Source organism: Equus przewalskii, chromosome 6, assembly GCF_037783145.1.
Source record: "Equus przewalskii isolate Varuska chromosome 6, EquPr2, whole genome shotgun sequence".
NCBI classification, from domain to species: Eukaryota; Metazoa; Chordata; class Mammalia; order Perissodactyla; family Equidae; genus Equus; species Equus przewalskii.
The window spans coordinates 17,347,894-17,369,524 of NC_091836.1; the positions used below are offsets into that span (position 1 = coordinate 17,347,894).

The following is a 21,631-nucleotide window of genomic DNA, read 5'->3' on the forward strand; positions in this document are numbered from 1 at the left end:
TTAAGAACATGTTTTAGCCATTAGTCTAGTCTGTCATCATACATGAAATTATTAAAATGGAGGGGTTTTTTAAAGCATTTTATTGTTCAAACTTTTTACCCCACAAACAAAGTATTCCCCTGATGAATGAGGCTTGTAACTTTACCTGTAGAAATAAAATGCTTGCTTTTGCCATTTTACTCCACTCACTCATGAAACTAGGTATTTTTAAACTGTGTAGGACCCTGAGATTACTTAAAAATGTTATTTAAATGAATGTGATGAGCTTTACAATCTGTTTCCTTTTGTTTCTTTTTTTTTTTCCATTGTAGCAGTAACCAGATCAGTTCCTAAAGGATTTTTTAAGTGACCTTTTCTCACATCTTTTAGTACTTTTCTGATGAACTCAGAAATTTTCTGTTTCGAGGAATGCAGAGCACTGGCAAATTCTTCTATAAATAATATAAAAAAGATTTCTCATACCATTGTTTGATATTTTGCTTTCGCACATGATAGATTTACTTTCTTTCCTCTGAAATTTTTTCTCACTCTTTAGATTGAATTTACCTGTTGTGAAACTAACATAAAATATTGTATCATTTGAATAATAGGTAATTTTGGATTAATGCCTAAAATAACTTTCATGAATTACAACTCTTTTTTGATTAGTATTTCCTGTCGTTGAACATTATTTTATACTTGTCAGAAATGTGGCAATTCACTATAAAGCAAGATGTTTGCGTACTACTGTTCTGTTTAAGCTTTGAAATCGTATAACATAGAATAAGCACTTTAAAATTTGGATAATGTCTGAAATAGAAACAGGGACATTTTACGTTTGTATTTGTCAATAATGAAGATATAATATAAAATATTATTTATAGGCTAAAAAGTAAATTTGCTTTCATGCTTATCATTGTTTATTAGACAGAACTAATGGTTCCAGCATTACGTATTTATACAACTGTGTGTCTCAACCTTTCTCTCTCTCTCAAGTAATTATATGTGCAGAATCTCTCTTCCTGTAGAAAACTTAGAAAAAATAGAACCAGTTTCTTAAGCAGTGAACAGCACAGTGTTTAGAATTTATATTTGTAAATTAATATATATAATTGATTGTAATTGAAGTTTTTTTAGGTAACTCTTAAAGATGATAATATATTTTGAGGTTTATTCATGACCATTATTGCTCTCACCCCTGGTATAGGTGAGAAATGAAACTCAAGTCAGTTTACTCTTCTTTTTGTTAACAATGTTGCTAAAGGTTTTCCTATGTAAGTAGAAAAGCATGTTCTGAGAATTTGAATAACACATAGCCTCAATATTTTCTCTTAAAAATATTCTCTTAGGGCCGGCCCAGTGGCGTGGTGGTTAAGTTCACACGTGCTCTGCTTCAGCAGCCCGGAATTTGTGGGTTTGGATCTCAGGCATGGATCTAGCATGGCTCGTCAAGCCACGCTATGGTGGCATCCCACATAAAGTAGAGGAAGATTGGTACAGATGTTAGCTCAGTGACAATTTTCCTCAAGCAAAAAGAGGAAGATTGACAACAGATGTTAGCTCAGGGCCAATCTTCCTCACCAAAAATAAATTCTCTTAAATATTTTTGAGAACTCCAAAGAGCTTTTACGGGAGATAATATATATATATATATATATATATATATATATATATATATATTTCTGAGTGGAAATTAAAACAGAAAGATGTAAAACACCAAAATAGTGCATAGTCCATTGCCTTCAGAGTGATGACATCATCACATCATACAGCCTCCAGAAAATTCCACTATATACTCAACAAGAAGATGAGAATAAAAAGGCAAATAATATCTTAATTTTATTATGAAACTGTTTTTACCTCACAGACCCTCAGAAAAGGTCTTAGGGTCCTTCCAAGGAGTCTTCAGACCATACATTGCGAACTGATGTCTTACATAATTGAAAGATGATCAAATCTTTAATTGTAATGTATTTACATATATTCAGCTTTGCAGATCTCCTCTAATAATGTAAAGGAGGAGATTTTTGAGCCAGTAGGAAAGAGTATTTGTGTGTTTATATCAACAGGCTAATTTTCTTTCTTATCTCCAGTTATGGAAATTCTTGAAGCCCAATACTCCTTTGGAATCTCGGATTTCCAAGCAATGGTGTGAAATTGGTTTCCAAGGTGATGATCCTAAGACAGATTTTCGAGGAATGGGACTCCTGGGACTGTACAACTTGCAGTAAGTAAAATGAAGCATGGTTGAGCGTTAAAGTGACGTTCTGGTCTCCTCATATGGAAATGGCAAAGTTGAGTTATTAGGTCAAAAAGCCACTTCCCAGAGGACTCCAAGAAAATGCTCCAGTCCTCTGAGAGAGAACTCAGGTTTGCAGAATTAAAAAGCTACTACCATCTTTCCTTTCTTTGACAAACATCATGATTTTTTAAAGCAAATCGCAAATGGTTTTATTTTTCATTTTTTATTATGAAAAATTTCAAGTTCTTCAAATAAAGAGGGAAGATTGTAAAGAACTCTCCTTATACTGATCGCCCAGATTCAGTCATTATTGAGGTTTTGAAATACCTGCAATGCTCGTTTTTTTTGGCGGGTGTGTTAATGAAAATCCTATACTATTTGTCATTTCACCCTCATATTTCAATATGTGGCTCTAAAAAAAATCAGTATTACCTTACATTAACCACAATGCCATTATCACATCTGACAAAATTAACAATGATTCCTTGGTGTCATGTATATCCAGTCCATGTGAAAATTTCCCAGTTCTCTCAAAAATGTCTTTTTATAGCTTTTTTGTTCTAATTCAGTTCCATACAAGATCTACACGTTGCAGTTAGTTATTGTGTCTCTCCCCTCTGCCCTGACCTTTTGTCCCCTCCCCAGTGTCATTAACCTGTGCAAGATTCCAGGTCAGCTGTCCTCTAAAGTGCCCCATGGTCTGGATTTTCTGTTTGCATTTGTACCCATTCCCTGTATGTCCTGAAAATTGGAGGTATTTGGAAAGGCTTGAGTAGGTTCAGGTTGACATCACGGGGGGAGGCCTGTGGTGTCCCCACTCCCAGTCCTACGCTGAGATGGATCAGAGGATCCACAGCCTGTAAAATCCGTTGCAAAATCCCCCATCAGCCTTTTATCTAATCATTTCGTCCTTCTATGATCTTCATTCAACCAATTAATTAATTATGCGAAAAGTGCCCTTCTAATTCTGTTATTCTTCCCACAACTTTTGGCTGGAATTCTGTAAAGACTCATTTTCCTTCATCAACTATGGTAATTTGGTTTCTCTAAAATATAGGCAGGACAGATGCTCAATTTTTCTATTTAGTTGCCAGTTTTCAGAGTGAGGAATTGGTGTCCTAGTTCCCTTGTTAGTGACCAAAAAAACCTTTTTTTGCTTTATGTCTGTATTTTTTAAATATCATTTGTAACTACTGGTTTTTATATGCTGGTTGTGATTCAACTAATTGTGCTTCTTATTTTCTTCACACTTAAGTTGAGTCACATGTAGCTATTATTTTTCAAGCCAAAGGGAGTCCTTTTAAGTTGCTTCTTGTGTCCTTTAACATCATCCTATTAGTGAGGATAGTGGTGTATTTTTAAAAGAAATTAAGCCTTACTCAGTCATTTTTGATGGCACCCCATTTTTTCCATGTATCTATGCCTTTATTTTAAATTTAGGAAGTTTAATCTTTTATGAAATGTTTTAAATGCCACATTATTAAGTAATGTGAATGAATAAAAAGTAAATTTTGATAACAGATGTGGTGTTACAAATAAGTGGGTAAAGGATGAGCTTCTGAATATGTAGAACTGGGACACTTGGCCTTCCATTTAGAAAAAAATAAAATTAAATCTGCACCTCACCTCAATTCGCAAATTGAATGTCAAAAACAAGTCTTTACAACTTTTAGGAGACAATCTTTCAGATATGTGTATAAAGAGGTCTCTCTTAAAGACGGACCAAAAAAAGCATAAACTAGAAAAATCAATAAATTTCACACATTAAAATAGAAAACTTTTGTAGGATAAGCCACCATAAACAAAGTGAAAAGATAAGCCAAGACTTGCACTAATATAAATGATAAAGGATCCATATCCAGGATATTATTCTCTATCTGGTTATTTATCTCATTTATTTGAGACATTTTTAGATACACTGGACCAAGAAATTTGAACAGACAAGATATAAAAGAGGAAACCAGGATGACCAACAGCAGTACGAAAATAGACTCAATTTTATTAATAATCATGGACATATGTGTTCAAATTGCTGACTTTGGTTTGAGATTTTCTGAGAGAAAATTCAAGAGCTTGTTTATGGTTTAGATTTATGCAAGAAATTTATATACATCAAGTTAAGTAATATATGCTATAATTTTACTTTATAATTCTTTATGAAGCACTTTTTACGATGTGTTTTTGAGAGTATGTAAGCTTTTTGTGTTTATTAGGAAGCTTCACTGTGCCTTTCTCCCCAGAACAGAATTTTATTTTTAACATCCCTAAGCTCTATAAGATATTTTCCGTTCATCCAGAATTCAAATACTGCATGTATATGCTCCAAGAAAAATGCATTTGAAACGCATCCTCTCTCTCTTCCTCTAATCTCTTTCTCTCTCTCCAACTTTGGCTGTCACAGCCCCTCACCATGTCCCTTTCATCCAGGCTTCTGCCTTCTGAGGGGCCTCATCCTGCCCCCCATCTATATCCCTTCTTTTTTTTTTTAATTTTATTGAGGTCATATTGGCTTATAACATTGTGTAATTTCGGATGTACATTATTATATTTCAGTTTCTGTATAGACTGCATTGTGCTCACCACCAATAGTCTAGTTTTTATCTGTCACCATACATATGTGCCCCTTTACCCCATCCACCCTCCCCCCACCCCCTTCCCCTCTGGCAACCACTAACCTGTTCTCCTTATCTATGTGTTTATCTTCCACATATGAGTGAAATCATACATTATTTGTCTTTCTCCGTCTGACTTCTATCCCTCCTTAAGAAGAATATTCTTAGCTCTCTGGGGATGGTAAAGTTCATAACTAAGTTTCAAAACTACCGGACTCATTCCTAGATCTATGTGAGTTTTACAACTACTCTATTATTCTGTCAATATATTTGGAAAATTCGATTATGAAAAGCTGTTCATTCTCTGGAGGAGCTGAAACAAGCGATAATCTTCTGCTGATGTCCATCTCTGAATGCAAAGTGGCCTGAGATTGGATTAAAATGAATGTAATCCACAGGTGTGGACTTACGGTTTTCTTTCCCTCCAACCACAGGTATTTTGCTGAAAGGGACGCGGCGGCAGCTCAGCAGGTCCTCTCTGACTCTCTTCATCCCAAGTGCAGGTAATTGTTGGAAATAAAAGATGCATTAGGCTTTATGGATTAGGTAGAATTAACTTCGTCTCCTAGTGGATATACTTATGAGATTCTCAGGAGAGTCAGCCCAGCTGAGGTGAGGCTGAAAGCTCTTTCACACGCGCCATTTTGACAAATGCTGAACAGGGAAGTTAAAACTTCCGGTTCTTATTTCGGGATTTAGGATGTGAAGTGGCACCATTCAAGTGACATATGTATTTAAAGGCACTAATAACATCACTGGGGTCCTGAAAGATTAAGGACGTGGGCCTGGAAGAAAGAGGAAGCAGAGTCTGGGAGAAAGAGATCAGAGACAAGGGAGCATGATGGGGGAATAGAGGGGAGAATGGAAGTCATGATGTCAGGGGCCAACTGAGAAAGTCTGGAATTGCTGAGGTGGGTTTTTGATTTGCTTTTCGTAAAATTTTAGATTCTGAATTACTTGCACTTTCATTTACCTTTCTAATTTTTTTTTCTTTAACTGATTACATGAAGGGATATCACTAAAGAGGAAATAAGGTATTCTTTTCTTTGCTTTTGTGTTTTGTTACTTTTATTTTATTTTAGAATAAGTGTGAGTAAAAATTTTTAAATAAATATAAATTCATGAAAAAGTTTCAAAAAGCAACATTTCCCAACTTTTTATATGATATAGTTTTATTATATTTGGGCTGTGTTTTAGTGAAGGAAAAATCAGATTAGACCAACCTGATAGAAAATGTCAGAGTCTTTCTACAGCCTTAACTATGCTGGTTGGAGACACATTTTGAACACTTCACCTAAAGGCTGATCCCTCATCACGCGTGCTGTGACCCCACCTACTCGCCAGAGAGGGACATTTTATTTGGGAAATTTGTTGCACAGAGCAAATTTGCTCTTCTATTAATATATTTCTAATTTTATTATTATAAATAGTAGTTATTATATATATACTTTACTCTTATTATAAGGAGTTCTACTATTTGCAGTCGTGGTTTTGTCTCACTTTTTTCTCCTCAGCATAGCAAGTTCCTTGTTAGCACTCATGTTTGCTAAATAAGTCCAAAATTTCATACACTGTTGTTGAAATTCAGAAACAGGTTGACTTTGGGGCCCCCTCCCACCTTGCTATTTTACTTATTCTAGTTGCTATTGGCTAAGGTTCATTAAATCATACTATATGTCCCAAATTTGTATTTGTAATCTTTTATAAGATTAAATTTTCATTTTCTTTACCTTTTATTTACTTTTTGAAAAACACTAAGACCATTTAGCTCTTTCTTGACATATTACATGGTTAAAATCAATTTTAATTTTTTAAATTTATTTTATTTATTAACGACATTTTCTGAATTGCATATTTCTGTAACATAATCCCTCTAAAATTGGCTGAGTCGTCTGTGTGCACTGACAAGTGGCATTTCCTGGAGGAGCACCAGCCAGAGGACAGGAATCCTCCATGGTCCTCGGGAAGTGACAATAAGCTTCAAATATTTTTTGATTGACCATTGGAGGGAGGTTAATTTTGTCTATGAGCCGTTCTCCAAAAAAGGCTTTATAGTTTTATCTCCTGTGTGAGCTATCAGAGAGGAGGTATTTCAGGGTTTGTGTGATTGCTCTTATTTAAGGAGAGCCTAGCATTTGTGTGTGTGTGTGTGTTTGTGTGTGTGTAGGCATGTAGATAAAACTACCAGGCTTTGTCCCTCAAGCTACAATAAAATTGACTAGATGAAGTTCAAGTACTCATCACTTCAAATTCATGGTAAATGTCTCTGAATACAAATCAAAATGTTTTGAAAATGCTACTGTCCTTCATCATTGTCTGAAAGAAGTGTATGTTGACTGATTGCCATATCAACGTAGTTTCTGTCAGGCCCTGAATATTTCAGGGGTTCAACACGGAGAAGCCAATATATAGTAAAGAAAGTTCTTTCCTGTCTATTCTTCAGCAAGCATATGTGATTGCTCTTGTGAACATCCATCCATTGAGTCCTGAAGTAACTTGAGGGATAAAAGTAGATTGAAGTTTAAGAGGAAAATTTTGACTATTAAGTTTTTGTTTGTTTTTTTGTTGTGTGTGTGTGTGTTTCCTGAAGGGAGGGATTCCTTCTCTTTGGGCCAGGATATCCTATAAGTAATCACATGAGTGGAGGTCTTTTGGCCTTTTCTTATATTTCCAATGCAGATAGAGATTTCACTTAACAAATACAGAGACACTATATATTTATGATTTGTTGAAGAGAAAATAGGTGCTTATAGGGGCTGGCCCCGTGGCCGAGTGGTTAAGTTCACGTGCTCCGCTGCAGGCAGCCCAGTGTTTCGTTGGTTCGAATCCTGGGCGCGGACATGGCACTGCTCCTCAAACCACGCTGAGGCGGCGTCCCACATGCCACAACTTGAAGGACCCACAACGAAGAATATACAACTATGTACTGGGGGGCTTTGGGGAGAAAAAGGAAAAATAAAATCTTTAAAAAAAAAAACAAATAGGTGCTTATAAATTCATTTACATAAACTTTCCTAAATTTCACACCTAACTCATTTTAGTTTGGTTATAAGTCTTTTTAGATAAAAATCTCCTGATGCCTCTTTGACTGGTTGGTTGGTTAGTTGGCAGTTACACTTTAAAAAGAGGTGACTGGGCCGGCCTGGTGGTGTAGTGGTCAAGTTCACACACTTTGCTTTGGCGGAGTTCATGGGTTCAGATCCCAGGTGTGGATCTACACACTGGTCATCAAGCCATGCTGTGGCAGTGTCCCACATACAAAATAGAGGAAGGTTGGCACAGATGTTAACTCACCAAACAATCTTCCTCAAGCAAAAAGAGGAGGATTGGCAATAGATGTTAACTCAGGGCCAATCTTCTTCACCAAAAACAAACAAACGAAAGAGGTGGCATATTTTAACATGAACTAAAGTAAAGGCAGTTACTTTGAATTATAATGAGTCATGTACTGAGTAGAAAGTACATATATTTCGCATCATGTTTTTGTGGTCTTGCGCTGTGTGTATTACATGTATCTTTTAATGTAGTGTTTGCAGTGTATTATGAGAACTCTCTCTTTTCCTACTTAGATGAAAACTAAATGTTCATAACAACTCTAGTTTTAAAATTTTATTTAGTTTAAATGCTAATCACATTTTTTAGTGTAAAACAACGAATGAAAGTTAAATTAGCCACAAAGAAGTGTGGAGCATGGCTCCTGCCTATAAGACATTGGCAGCATGGAGGGGGTGAGAATGGGGGGGATAAACAAGTGCACAAAGTAATGGAAGGCAAGGCAGTATTTTCCGAGTGCTTCTGTGACAGAATGCTCTCTTCAAACAGTCTTATTCAGAAGCTCAAATTCTGAAGTGGATTAAAATGGAACTGCTATGTTTTAGCTGTCTTAGCTTAGCTGGAGGAAATGCCATAGCACTTGTTGGAATTTTTAAAACCTAGATATCCTCCTTCCCTTTCTTCTTTCCTCCTCTCCCTCCTTCCTTCCTTTCTTTCTGTCTTTCACTAACTGAATCTATAAACGTTTACTTGGCATCTACTGTGTGCCAGACATTGCAAATAGGGCTGAGTAGGATAAATACCCTGAGATAAACCAAATGAGGTGCAATGGGAAATCATGAGAGCGGAGGTAGCATCTAGTTAGAGGAGAGAGAGAGGCCAGGCGAGGTTTCATGGAGGAAGTGTTGTGTTTGATAATTACTGATAGTGTGAAAGAGTATTTTAATATTGGCCTTTAGGGCTGTCTCCCACTACTGTACTAAAGTGAATGCGGGATAAGTAGCATGGCTTTAAATAATTCCATTCCTGAGCTCCATATAAATTGTATTGTGGCTTTTTAATAGATGACATTGAAGTTGATTAGTTTTGATAACCAAGTTACAGATCTCTGCATCTAGTTAACTGTTTTAACGTAAACATTAAGGGAACAAGTACCAATTAGAAATTAAATCTTATTTATTTATTTGTTCATTCATCCATTCAGCAAATTCAGCAAAGCAGACTGGGAGAAGAAAAGGATGGATAAAGCAATTGGGTGAGTTGGGGATTTCGTATATGAAGGGTGTCAGTCTGAACCAGAACCAGAGCAAAGATGTCCTAAGGGCACTGTGAAAGATGACAAGGATGAAGACCCACTTGTCCTGATGGAAATCTACAATCCAGTTGAATTTTTAAAAGGACCTGCTTATATGTTTTTGGCTTTATTTATATGATTACATGATACTACATTGCCTGTGACCAACTGACAAGGTTTAGAAAATGATAACTATATAGAAATGATTTTCAGAAATTATCATTTAGAAGTATATTTGGTAATTTTCTTTTAAGAACTTCTATCAAGTATCAGATAAAAACTTACTTTAGAAGTTTTTTTTGATAATTCCCCATTTCATCCAAAAATATTTCTGAAAAGAGAACTTTTTTTTAATGTGTTGGATTTATATTACCAGAGAGGACTTAAGAACTCAGTTCCATTTCATTTTTGACAGATATGTAGAAAAAGGACTAGAAAATGTACCTTGAGTGTTAAGATACTTATTTAAGTGTTTCCTAATTTTAAGAGTATTATATAATTTATCATAGAACATTTAGAAAATATAGGAAAGTAGGGGCCGGCCCCATGGCTGAGTGGTTAAGTGCGCTCTGCTTCAGCGGCCCAGGGTTTCACTGGTTTGGATCCTGGGCACAGACATGGCAACGCTCATTAGGCCATGCTGAGATGGCATCCCACATGCCAAAACTAGAAGGAACCACAACTGAAATATACAGCTATGTACTGGGGGCATTTGGGGAGAAAAAACAGCCAAAAAAAAAATGATTGGCAACGGTTGTTAGCTCTGGTGCCAATCTTTAAAAAAAAAAAAGAAAATATAGGAAAGTAAATAGAAAAAAAAAATCACCCCAATCTTACTACTCTAACACACAAATATTAGTATTTTGTAGCATTTCATTTTAGCCTGTTTTCTGTGCACGTTTGTGTGTATATAATAAAACTTGGCCTATTCTCTACATGTTTTATATCCTGCTTAAATAATCTCTAGAAATATAGTTTTTATTGGCTATAGTATGTTACATGAGATTACCATCATTTATTTCACCAATCATTTTTTTAGAATATTTTAATAGTTTCCATGCCATTGCCATCATAAATAATGCTGCAGTGAATATCCTTGCATATAAAGCTTTGTCACTTTCTGATTTTTTTCTCTCATATATTTGGGAATAGAATTACCAAGTCAAAGCATATGAACTCTCAATTCTCTTGGTACATATTACTCGAATTTTCTGGTAAATTACAAAATTCAGGGTTTTGATCGAGAGGGAAGGGTAACCTGCCATTCTAATAATTTAATAGTAATTTAATAATCAGATTATCATATTTTTAAATGCTTCTTTCCCATATGTGACACACAGCTGGTTTTGTGGTTTATGCTTTACAGGTACTCATTTGCAATTGTGGGCATCAATATAACTGATCTGGCATATAATCTACTGGTGAGTGGAGCTCTAAAAACTCATTTCTACAACATCGCCCCAGAAGCTCCAACATTGTCTCACTTCCAACAAACATTCTGTAAGTGTCCTGTTGCTTAATTATCAATGTAGGTTTCTATAGAACACTCGACCAGGATCAAAGCTGAGAGATCCCGGTGATTTGGCTGCTCTGGGGCCTTTGAACTTCTTCCTTCAGTTTAGATCGTTTGTTGGTTTTCTCATTAAAAAACCCACACTTATATTTTCAGGCATGGTGGATTTTTCCTCTTTCCCAGCCCTTGCATAATAGCCAATGAATCACTTCTGGTCTGATTTAAAGACATTATGGGTGTCTCTCTCTCCCTTTGACCCAGCATGGCATAGCACTTAAGAATGCAGGCTCTCAAGACAGCCTGAGATCTCACTAAGCCTCAGTTATCTCATCTATAAAAGGAATCCTTTCCTTATAGAGGTGCTATGAAGATAGAATGAAATGATAGATCAAAAGTTGTTATAAGCCAGCCCCGTAGTTAGTGCTCAGTGAATATTAGAAAGAAGAGGTGTTGGTTTAGTGGGTGATATTGATGGTGGTAGATTTGTCATTGGTATTACTTTTACTACTAACACTACCATTGCTACCCTCTAAGAGTAGGTGCTAGTAGAGGGAAGTATTGGTGGCCTTGAACCAGAGCCTTATGTTGTGCTTGACTGAGGGGTATCCTTCGGGGCTGCAGCTGTGCTGAGGTTTCAGAAGATAAAGACTGAGACTGTATGGTAGAGCCCTGGGATGCTAGTCTCCATTCCTGGAGGCAGAATCCTAAAATCCAGCTGTATGTCATTATGATCCTGTGGGCCTGACGCAAGCTGGTTTGGAGGAAATGGAAAGCTAGTCCACCAAGTTGTCCAGCAACCTAGGCAAATTAAAGGAGAAACGTCACTTAAACCATGCCTGCCACCCTGAGGGCCTTGGACCTAGGCTTTCTTAGCAAGAAAATTTCAGTTTTTCTTCTCCTTCTCTTTCTTTCAGATTTTTTTTGCTGTTAATTTGCTAAACAGTTCTGCCACTCTTTCTAAGTATGATTGAGACACAGTTGTTTCACCTCAAATCCACCACAGGGCAGTACTGTTCTCCAGTTCATTTTTAAAATGTGATAACATCACGAGTTAATAGCAATTTATTTTATCTAAGTTCCTAAATTAATAGTGATTATATTATCTAGGGTCTTGTCTTCTTTTGTATCTGATTAATCAGGACTTCTGGTTAAAGAGAGCATGCGTTATGCTCCCTTCTGAAACTTCATTAAAGTTAATATAAAGGAATTTTTCAAAGAAAACATAAATCCACAAGGACAGGAAAAATCAGAAACAAGGCAAGAAAAACCTTATTTTGAAAGCAGAGAAACAGATTAGGTAGTAACTGATTTAGTAGTCCTGAGAGAGCAAATCCCAAACAGGTAGTGTGGAAAGTTAAGAAGCAACTTAATTTATTCCATAGGACTCCCCAGAAGGTTCAAGAATTGGCAGCATTAGGTATCTCTGGAAATAGGGGTGAAGGTAGGACCAAAAACAGCAAGGTTGCTTGAAAGTATGATGAGAAGCTCTTAGAGACCCAAACCTCCTCCCTTTCCCCTTCCCCAGCAGAAGCTGGTGGATTATTCTCCAGGGAGAGACAAATAAAGGATCTCTAGTCTGATGAGTATCAGGTACAGTTAACAGCAAACCATACCGAAAGTGTTGTGAAAGCTGAGACGCCCAGACTCCTTCTCCCACCCAGTTCCTGTCACTTTGGCAGCCAGTCAAGAGATTGACAGGGCCTTCTCTTCTCTGGGGAATCTGAGCAGCCCAAGAGAAAAGAGCTCAAGATGTTGACCTCTGGAGCTCCCCAGTGAAACAGCCCAGCCATATCACTCTATAGTCATGCTCCCAGTAAACAAGCCCTGTCTAAATGCTCAGAGCTTTCAATCAGCTCTTAGTCCAACTGGCTGTTCAGTTCAACTGTGAAAATATTCAGAGACAACCAAGGATTATCAGATGTCTGAGTGTGATGGTTAAACACATGTCCTCAAATTTTTTGACACTCCTCCCACTGAGAGGTAAGGTTTATTTGTCCCTCTCACTGCTTGAATCCGGGCTGGCTGGTTAGTTGACCAATAGCGTATAGCAGAATTGACACTACGTGACTTCCAAGGCTAGATCAGAAAAGGCTTTTGCCTGGTTCTCTGGGACTGAGCTGCCTTTGGAAGCATGAGCCACATGTAAGGGATCTGATGTCTCCGTGTTGTGAGGAAGTCCAGGACACATGCAGCAGCCATATGTAGGTGACCTGACTGACAGCTTTAGATGAGGACCCAACAGCCAGTATCTACCATCAAACATGTGAGTGAAGATGCCTCCAAATGATTCCTGCCAGCAGCTGTCAAGTCACCCCAAACTTCAGGTCTTCCCAGTTGAGACCCCAGACATTGTGAACCATCCACCCAATGCCCTTTCTGAATTCCTAACCCACTGAATTCATGAGTATATTAAAATAGTTGTTTTAAGCCACTGGATTTTAGAATAACTTCTTAAGCAGCACTAGATAACAAGAACAGTAAGAAAAGCCTAAAGCATGAAAGCCTCAAGCAAGAGTCTAAAACAAGCAGAAATAAAGTCACTAGAAGAGGAAATAGAAACTATGCAGGGAGAAGAAGACTTTAAAAATATGTGTCATTAATATCTCCAAAGACAAAAGAAATGCAACTATGAAACGAGAGCAAGGTGCCATCGAAAGAGCATTCAGAGAACAGAAGAGTGCTCTTAGAAATTAAAAATCAGATAACAGAAAAGAAATCTCTAAGACAGATTAGAAGATAAAGCTGAAAACTCTCCCAGAAAGTAGAACAAAAAGTATAGATGAAAAATAGAAAATAAAGGTTGAGAAATTAAAGGACCAATCTAGAAAGTCATCTTATATCTGAATAATAGGAGTACCAGAAAAAGAACAGTGAAACTAAGGGGAGAGAATCAAAGAAATAAATCAAGAAAAATATTCAGAACTGAAGAATGAGTTTTCATATTTAAACTAGTAAGCACCAGCATAATAGATTAAAATAGATTCACACCAAGGTCTACATCATCATGAAATTTTATGACACAGGAAAGAGATGATTCTAAAAACGTCCAAAGCTTTCACATAAAGATTTGGGAGTTAAGATGACATTGAACTTCTCAGCAGCAAAAAGAAGACAGTAGAATAATGCCTTCAAAAATTTAAGAGAATGTTTTTTAAATCTAAGGGAATATGATTTCCAATTTAGAATTCTCTACTCAGTCTAATTTACCTGTTAAGTGTGGGAATAGAATAAAGACTTAAATGCAAGGTCTTAAATGTTTAACCTCCTTGTACCTTTATCAGGAAGGTTCCTAAAGGATGCATTTCCACAAAATAAGAGAGTAATCCTAAAAGGAATAAATGGAGTCCAGAAAGCAGGAAATCTATTACAGGAGAGAAGAGAAGAGAATCTTCAGGATGAAGGTGAAGGGAAAGCCCAAGATGATATCTATGCAATAGGCCAAGAGAAATAAACCCAGATTTTAGCAGGTCAGAGTGCTCTGGGAGAGACTATTTGAAGAATGTGACATTGATGGAATATCTACCATGTTGAACACGTTGGCATACTTAGAGAATAGTTTAGAGTTAAATTAAATAAGTAGAAACTAAGCAAATAAAAAGAGGGCAGTTAATAAAAGTAGATAAAGAAAATTTTTAGAAAATATGTGATAATGTGATTGGAATGAGTGAAAGGGAGCCAAATCTTCATCTTCTATAGAGGGAAGTGAAAACAAGCAAGCAATGGAAAGTCTGTTAGTTAGAGCTATGCAGGTCAATAATCAAAAGCTTCAGCTGAAAGAGTTGAAATGTTGCTTCAGGGAAGCAGAATTAGGGCAGGGGTTGCTGCTGGGTTTTTGTTTGCTTTTTGTAACAAGCCTTGTTAAACTCTTTGTCTCTAAATTATGTGTGTGTATAAATTAGGTAAAAATAAAAAGCAAATTTTAAAATATATACACCTTATGACTTATTAATGGAAAATGAAAGTCCCTTCAATATGTGATTACTGCTCCTACTTTGACAACTAGATGATTATATTTACTCTTTTAACAACTCTGACCATTTCTGACAAATATTGTTGAAGTTTTACTACAGATTAGGTTCTGTGCTGAGGAAGGCAGACATCTGAACAAATAATGAGAATGTGGCGGGAAGAATTGAGGAATTGTGATTGAGGAATAAAGATATTGTTTTTAAAAATGGAAAAGGCCTATGACTGGCATAGCTCACTCGGTCTGGGAGTTGGAGAAAACTTCCCAAGCAAATGCCCTTTTCCACGAGACCTAAAGGGTGAATAGAGGGAAATAGAGCAGCCGTGGGCGAGTGGTCTAGACAGAGGGAGGGAGTGGCGTGGGCAAAGGCACAAGACGCAGAGCATGGTGAATTCAAGGAACAGAGCAGAGGGTCTGAGAAGAGGGGTGACTAGAGATGACAGTAGGAAAAGCAGGGGTGGGGATGGGGGTGCATATCTTGAAGAGCTTCGTCAGCCATTTGCAAGAACATAAGCATGTAGATAAATAAAACCCCTTGCTCTGTCTCCTGCCCCTTGTACTTACCCTATTTCTATATATATACCATGCTCCTTAGGGAAGCCAGGGAAGCAGTTTTGAGGGAAAATAGAATGAGTTTAGTTTTAAGCATGCTAGGAGTGAGTTCTTTTAAAGAAACCCACAAGGAGATGAATAGTGGGCATTCTAATGTAAAATTCTGGTGGTCTGAAGAATTGCAAGGGCAGATTTGGGATTCTTCAGCATGAGGAGAATGCAGGGCCACGCAGTGGGGGAGCTCTTGCAAGAGAGAATCAAAGTTAGAATCATAGGAATTGACGTTTAAGGACAGGAATGTTTGTTTTGTCCCCTGCTGTATACTCAGCACAGAGCCTGGTACAGAGAAGGTGCTCAGTAACTATTTGTTGGATGGATGGATGGATGGATGGATGGATGATGGATGGGAGGCTAAAATATTGGATGATGTCCTTTGCCAGAGAAAAGGAGTCTAGTTTCTCTGGAAAAATTTAGCCTTGGCCTGAATTGATATGCTTCCAAGAGAACCCTAGCCCTGGTGAGAAAGCATGCAATAGGATTATTTCTTTCTCAAGGCTCTCACCAGGTTTTAGACACAGCAGCAATCCCACTATGGATTGGGGTGTAGGCAGAGGGTCTCAGCCCTCTCTAGAGGAAGCAAACTGTGCTCTGAATTCCTTGTTCCTCCATCGGACATGATCAGTTCCTCGCTTCTCCTCTGTAATATTCTTGCAATTACCTGTGTCCTTGCATATGTCTCTACTGTCTACTAACTGAATGCAATGAAGCAAAACCAAGACACATTCAAGCAACAGCAAATATGCTGCAGGCTTGGACTGGAAAGCCAAATTAGTATTCAAAGCAGGTATTTCATCTAGGTGAAAGAATATAAGAATATAATAGCCACATCATTCTGACTTCACAGTATTATTCAGTGAACACTGCACTGCCAAGGCAGTATGCTACAAAAATTGCATTCAATTTAAAGCTCCACTCAACATACAGCTCCATTGAAATGAAGTAAGGTTAGGTGTAGTGAGCAGAAGGAAAGCACAATGGCCAGAAGAGGAGAAAGAATTATCTTTACTTTGACCTTCAAAAGAAGGAACTATTCAGTAGGAAGAGCCTGAGGAAGAGACTACACTGGAAAAGACTGCTAGTACGGTGGGAAGTCAGCTGATTTCAGGTCCTGGCTTCCAGCTTCAAGCTGTAATTGTGCAACTGTACACCATTCAAGTATCTTTTCTAAGCCCACTGTTCTCGACTGTAAAATGAAGATATATCTGCATTACCTACTCCACAAAGCTGTTATAAGAATTAAATAAGAGATTGTAAGCAATAGCCTGGCCACTGTTTCCTTCCTCTACTTTCCATGCCATTTTATTGGCTTCCTTAGCTAAGAAATCATCATCTGAAATCATCTACCTGGGTCCCTGTCACTGAGAGACCAAGAATTGAGGAGCATAGGAACTCTACCTTCTTTTGTATCTGTTGCATATTGTTAATTGGTAGGTGGGCCAATTGACCAATTGACCAAATGGATTTTTGAACACTCTGTAATGTTACATAAATGAGTGGAGTTTTATAATTATAATATGCACCCTGGAAGCCAAGCAACTATTTCTGCATTTTGATTAAAATCACATTATGCAGTCTCTATTTTCCTGATGGGATAAAGAAAGAGAGTCTCAAGTCTTTACAGCTTGACTGCTATAGCCTTAAGAGGAAGGATCCTGAGAATGATTGAGAAGATGAACCACCCCCACCTCTACTCTTATCCTAGCCTGTCTTTTAAACCTTTCAAAATGTTTTTCTATAATTGCGTGTAAGGTAGAAAAATGGGGAAACCAAATGGATCTGCATTCTCCTAAAATTCTGCTATACTCGATCACCTTTGGAGTGAGTTGCCAATATACCTGCACGTTGTAGAAGAGTGAATATTTTTATCTACATTGTGGAAAAATGAATTCTTCATTGAAAGATTGTTTTTTTACAGTTCCTATTTATTACTGTCAATAGGAGTAAAGACTTTGTCGTTCATGAGATACTAATGAGATGCTTTTCATTCATCATGGATTATTTTAATTCATAGAATAGGAAACTTGACTCTAGATATGAACAGCTCAGTTGTGTTTATTTAAGCTCAGAGGCCAAGTCAGGAAAATTATGTGTGTATTTTATACAGCAAGGGAAGAAGAATTTATAAATGATCATAGATTTCATTTAGAACCATAAAAATTACAATATTTAGAAAGAAGCCAAGGGAACTTAAAAAGAGAGCATCTCCTAGAGACCATCGTCTAGACTAAAGGCCATCACAAACTTAGTGATGTAAGGTTCCTCTTACTGACTGCGATATCTGGTTGAATCTGGAAGGGTCTGTGTTTTTAGAGAGTTCCCCATACCATTCTTTGGGTACCTTAGGAGTTTGCCCAGTCACTAGATGGATAGATGGTTGAATTCTTTGGGTTGAATAAGATACTGAGAGTAGAGGAAACAAGTTTCTGTTAGCGTTTCACTGAAATGACCAGGATGATAAACAGCTCCAAGTTATGGCATGCAAGAAATGGTGAAGAGAAATAGGGATGCTTAACTTGGAAAAGAGAGACACCCAGTGCATGAAGGGCACTTCAAATATTTGAGTTGGAGAAGGATTGAATTTGTTCCGAGAAATACAGGGCAACATATTTTGGCCCCGTGTGATGAAGAACCTTTTAAGAATCAGGTTCTTCATCTTGGAACAGGCTAATGTCAGTGTTGTTTACCAGAAGAGTTCAAGGCTGGATGCCACCTTGGGGAATCCAAGTACAGAATAGAGCAGAGACAGATGGGATGGCTCCTGGGGTCGCTGATGCTCTGGTCTGGGGCTTCTCTGAGGTCGTCAGGTTCCATGACAGCGGTAGTGAGCCCTGGCTTGTGTAGCCCAGAAGCTGTTCGGGTGAGGGTTGGTGTGTGTCCCCGTCAGAGTTGTTAAAAGCAGTCACATCAGTTACTGTGTGTGGAGGGTCCAAAGACAGTCCAGTCCTAAAAGAAATGGAACCATCAACCACCCCCAAAAAAGTAAAATAAATTCCCTCTTTCCTTACTACCCTTCCTCCTGTAGTTGTAGAGAGACCAAATACTTAAAGATGTACAAGCATACTTAACAATGTAATGAGATGAGTAATTGGAGGTGAGTTTGTGGAAGTGGACCAGCCTCTGGCAGTGTGTTGGGAGTGGGAGGGAAGGTCACTTCTAATTTTGTATTGTAGCGAGAGATGAATAAAGATTTTTAAAAATCTGTTTTATGGAGCTATGCTGAAGGTTTTCCCATAAGCAGCCAGTTACCAGACAAACAAAAGCTGTTGATTTTTTTTTTACTATTAGAATTGAGTACGTTTGTTCCAAAATTCTCTTCCTATGCCTCCTACTATCTCTGCTGCTCACTCCTTCCCCATGAAGCTGAAAGAGCTAGGATTCAAATCAGGTTTCTGGCTCCAAACTCCTTACTCCCAACTATTTTCTATTGCCTTCCAATGTTAAGACAAAGAAAAGCCAGTTTAATGTTTGGTTTTCTTTTTTTTAACTAGGATTATTTCCTTAAATACTTTTTTCTAATATATATGGGGACATTTGAGCTTGCAATTGATTTACTATACACAAATGTCTTTTATTCTCTTTTTAAAAAGCTATTCACATTTCAATTCTAAATGTGGTGGAGGGAGGGGGCACAATGGGAAAACAGAATACAATGAATAGGTTCTCATATCAAATACTTCATGTTTATTCCCCAAATTTTCCCAATCTGGATCATTTTTTTGAGACACAGAAGTATTTGAATATGAAATTATGTTTCAGAGCAAGGAAGGCTTATTAACAATTTCATGTAGTTAAATGACCAGTCTGTGTTGTTCAGAGTTGATTTACATTTTTTATTGTCTCATAATAGGTTGTCAGAATGCATTTGTTTGATTTGTCAGGGTAATTTAAAACTTTACTCAAATCGAATATCAAGGAAAAAAAGGCTGAGTGGAGTAATTTTGGAAAATCAGACCATTATGCTAATTTAATTAGGAGGGGAAGGATGAAGTAGTCACTGTCAGCCTTTCAGAGTATGTTCCAGAAGTGATTCGTATTCAAGAGATGGCAGAATTGATTTTTCTTCCTGCTTGAGAAGAGTGAGAGTAATTCTAAGACCAATTGCAAAAATCTTGCATCTTGGTAGCTTCTACTGCACCGATTTTAAAGAATAATTTTTAACAGCAATATTTGCTGTATTTTGATCTTTTCTTTGAGCTCTGTGGTTGCTGTTATTTGGTCTGACATCTCTTCCAGCATTCAGGCTGATTTTGAATGTGATTAAGGACTTTTTTTTTTCTCCAGGGCTCTTATCACTGTCTTATCTCTAACAGGCTATTTGATGCACGAGTTTCATAAGTTTTGGATTGAAGAGGACCCCATGGACATAATGGAATTTAATCGTGTGCGGGAGAAATTCCGCAAGAGGATCATAAAACAGCTGCAGAACCCAGACATGGCATTGTGCCCACACTTTGCTGCCTCGGAAGGTTTAATCAACATGTAGTCACCCACGCTGGTTTTAATGGATGCCCCGGAACACTGCCTCATTGTCGTGTTAGTTCTCTGCTTAGATCCCAGCTCACACACTGAATGCACAGTAATTGTATGCATGCCTTTTGGTACAGTATTTTCATCTCTTGGTCATAATTACCAGATCCCCCGATACCACTGTTTCTGGAGAATCTGTCATCCAGTGACTGCTCATATTGTGGCATTATGCAGTGTTACATCTTGCCTTGACACCCAGGTATGGAGAGAGTTTTCTATTTTTTTAGATTGTTTTCCTCCCCCTCATAATTCAGCATTGAAGAATTGTATTTCTCTAGCTGTGTTTTGTATGTCAGAGATTTAGCTGAGTCTTATTCTGTGAAAGCCTTTTAATTTATTGATATGTTTCATGACTACTGCTGCTAGCTTTTCAAGCTGGGTTCATGCTTGGACCTCATTCTAATAAAGTATGACTTTAAAATAATACAGACAGACAGACACATGATAAGCCAAACCATTCCTGCAAACATAGCTGTGCTTCATGAAAATCTACCAAGGCTTACAAGAAGCAATTTTAGGTAGGTGCTGTTTTTGTTTGAAGTACCGCGGAATTATATCGTAACTTACACCCAGTCGCAATTCTGTCATAGTCATCTGGCTATCAAATTATTTTATTCCCATAATTTCATTGGCTTGGATCCCTACATATGTTTGTGATGCTTGGAGCCTCAGAAAAGAAGTATGCATATTTCAAAAGCTGCAAAAGGTTTTTCACTGCCGGCCTTTTGTTGAACTCAGAGTTACACCCTGGCGCTGTTCTGATCCAAGAATCCAAGCTTAGGGAACCGAGTGCTGACTGGTTTGTTTTCTATGTCAAGAGGCAATATTAAAAAACAGTTTGCAAGAAAATGCATTACAAGAGAGAAACCCGAGCTATGTTGTTCTGCAATATTTCTTGAAAATAATGACCTTGTCTTACATCAGTAGAAGAAGTATATTGCTTGGAAGGGGGGAAAAAATCAAACCATTCCAAAACTGCTAAAAATCATTTTAAAAACCATGATTTAGTTTGGAATTATGATTGTAGTCTGTTGAATAGTACTTACCATGGCATTTCATACCCATGGTATTTTATACCTTCTGACTATCAATTTTAGTATTATTAGACATTTGTGTAATCACTTGCTTATTTAAATGAATTTTCAGTACTGCCTAACTGTCGGTTATATGAATAAATTACATGTCATTCTACTGTAATGTATAGTGGATTTCATTTTTAATAGTTTTATGCTCATACAGCTTCTGAATATGCAAATATGTGAGTGAGTAAAATGTCACAGACCTGGCGCCAAATAGAAGTCATGTGATCATTCAGAGTAACCAGGTGTAAATTAGTGTGTCATGTCTCAGGGACTTCTTTTATTTAACTAATCTTGAGGCCTGGTGGTGCTTTAATGAAAGAGTAAGATCCGGCTTTTCTTTGCACCTTCCTGTGAAGCATGGTTTGTCTACTGATAGGCAGCTGATCAAGGAAACATTAAGTTGCCTGTGGTTTCCTTGTCCATTTCTTAGAATGGGGAAGGGAAGGAGTGGGTTAATGCGTGTTGTATCCTGTGAGTAACAACAAGAATATATGTTCCCTCTGGAGTAGGTAAGAACTTGTGAACCTGTT

The 21,631-nt window shown here is 37.4% G+C and overlaps 1 protein-coding gene across 4 annotated transcripts in view; it reads left to right on the plus strand.

Moving 5' to 3' along the window:
* The window catches only part of ELMOD1 (ELMO domain containing 1), a 63,478-nt gene extending 42,262 nt beyond the window's left edge, over positions 1 to 21,216 (plus strand). For 2 of the 4 annotated variants that reach the window (XM_008540938.2, XM_008540940.2), the window contains exons 7-12: positions 2,073 to 2,206; positions 5,268 to 5,336; positions 5,844 to 5,867; positions 9,311 to 9,361; positions 10,767 to 10,900; positions 19,803 to 21,216. In XM_008540938.2, the coding sequence (XP_008539160.2) occupies positions 2,073 to 2,206; positions 5,268 to 5,336; positions 5,844 to 5,867; positions 9,311 to 9,361; positions 10,767 to 10,900; positions 19,803 to 19,975 (585 nt within the window). In that variant the 3' untranslated portion in view covers positions 19,976 to 21,216. The remainder of the gene's footprint in view (positions 1 to 2,072; positions 2,207 to 5,267; positions 5,337 to 5,843; positions 5,868 to 9,310; positions 9,362 to 10,766; positions 10,901 to 19,802) is intronic. The other 2 variants (XM_070623061.1, XM_008540941.2) reach the window with 1 other exon arrangement.
* Positions 21,217 to 21,631: the final 415 nt, after the last annotated feature.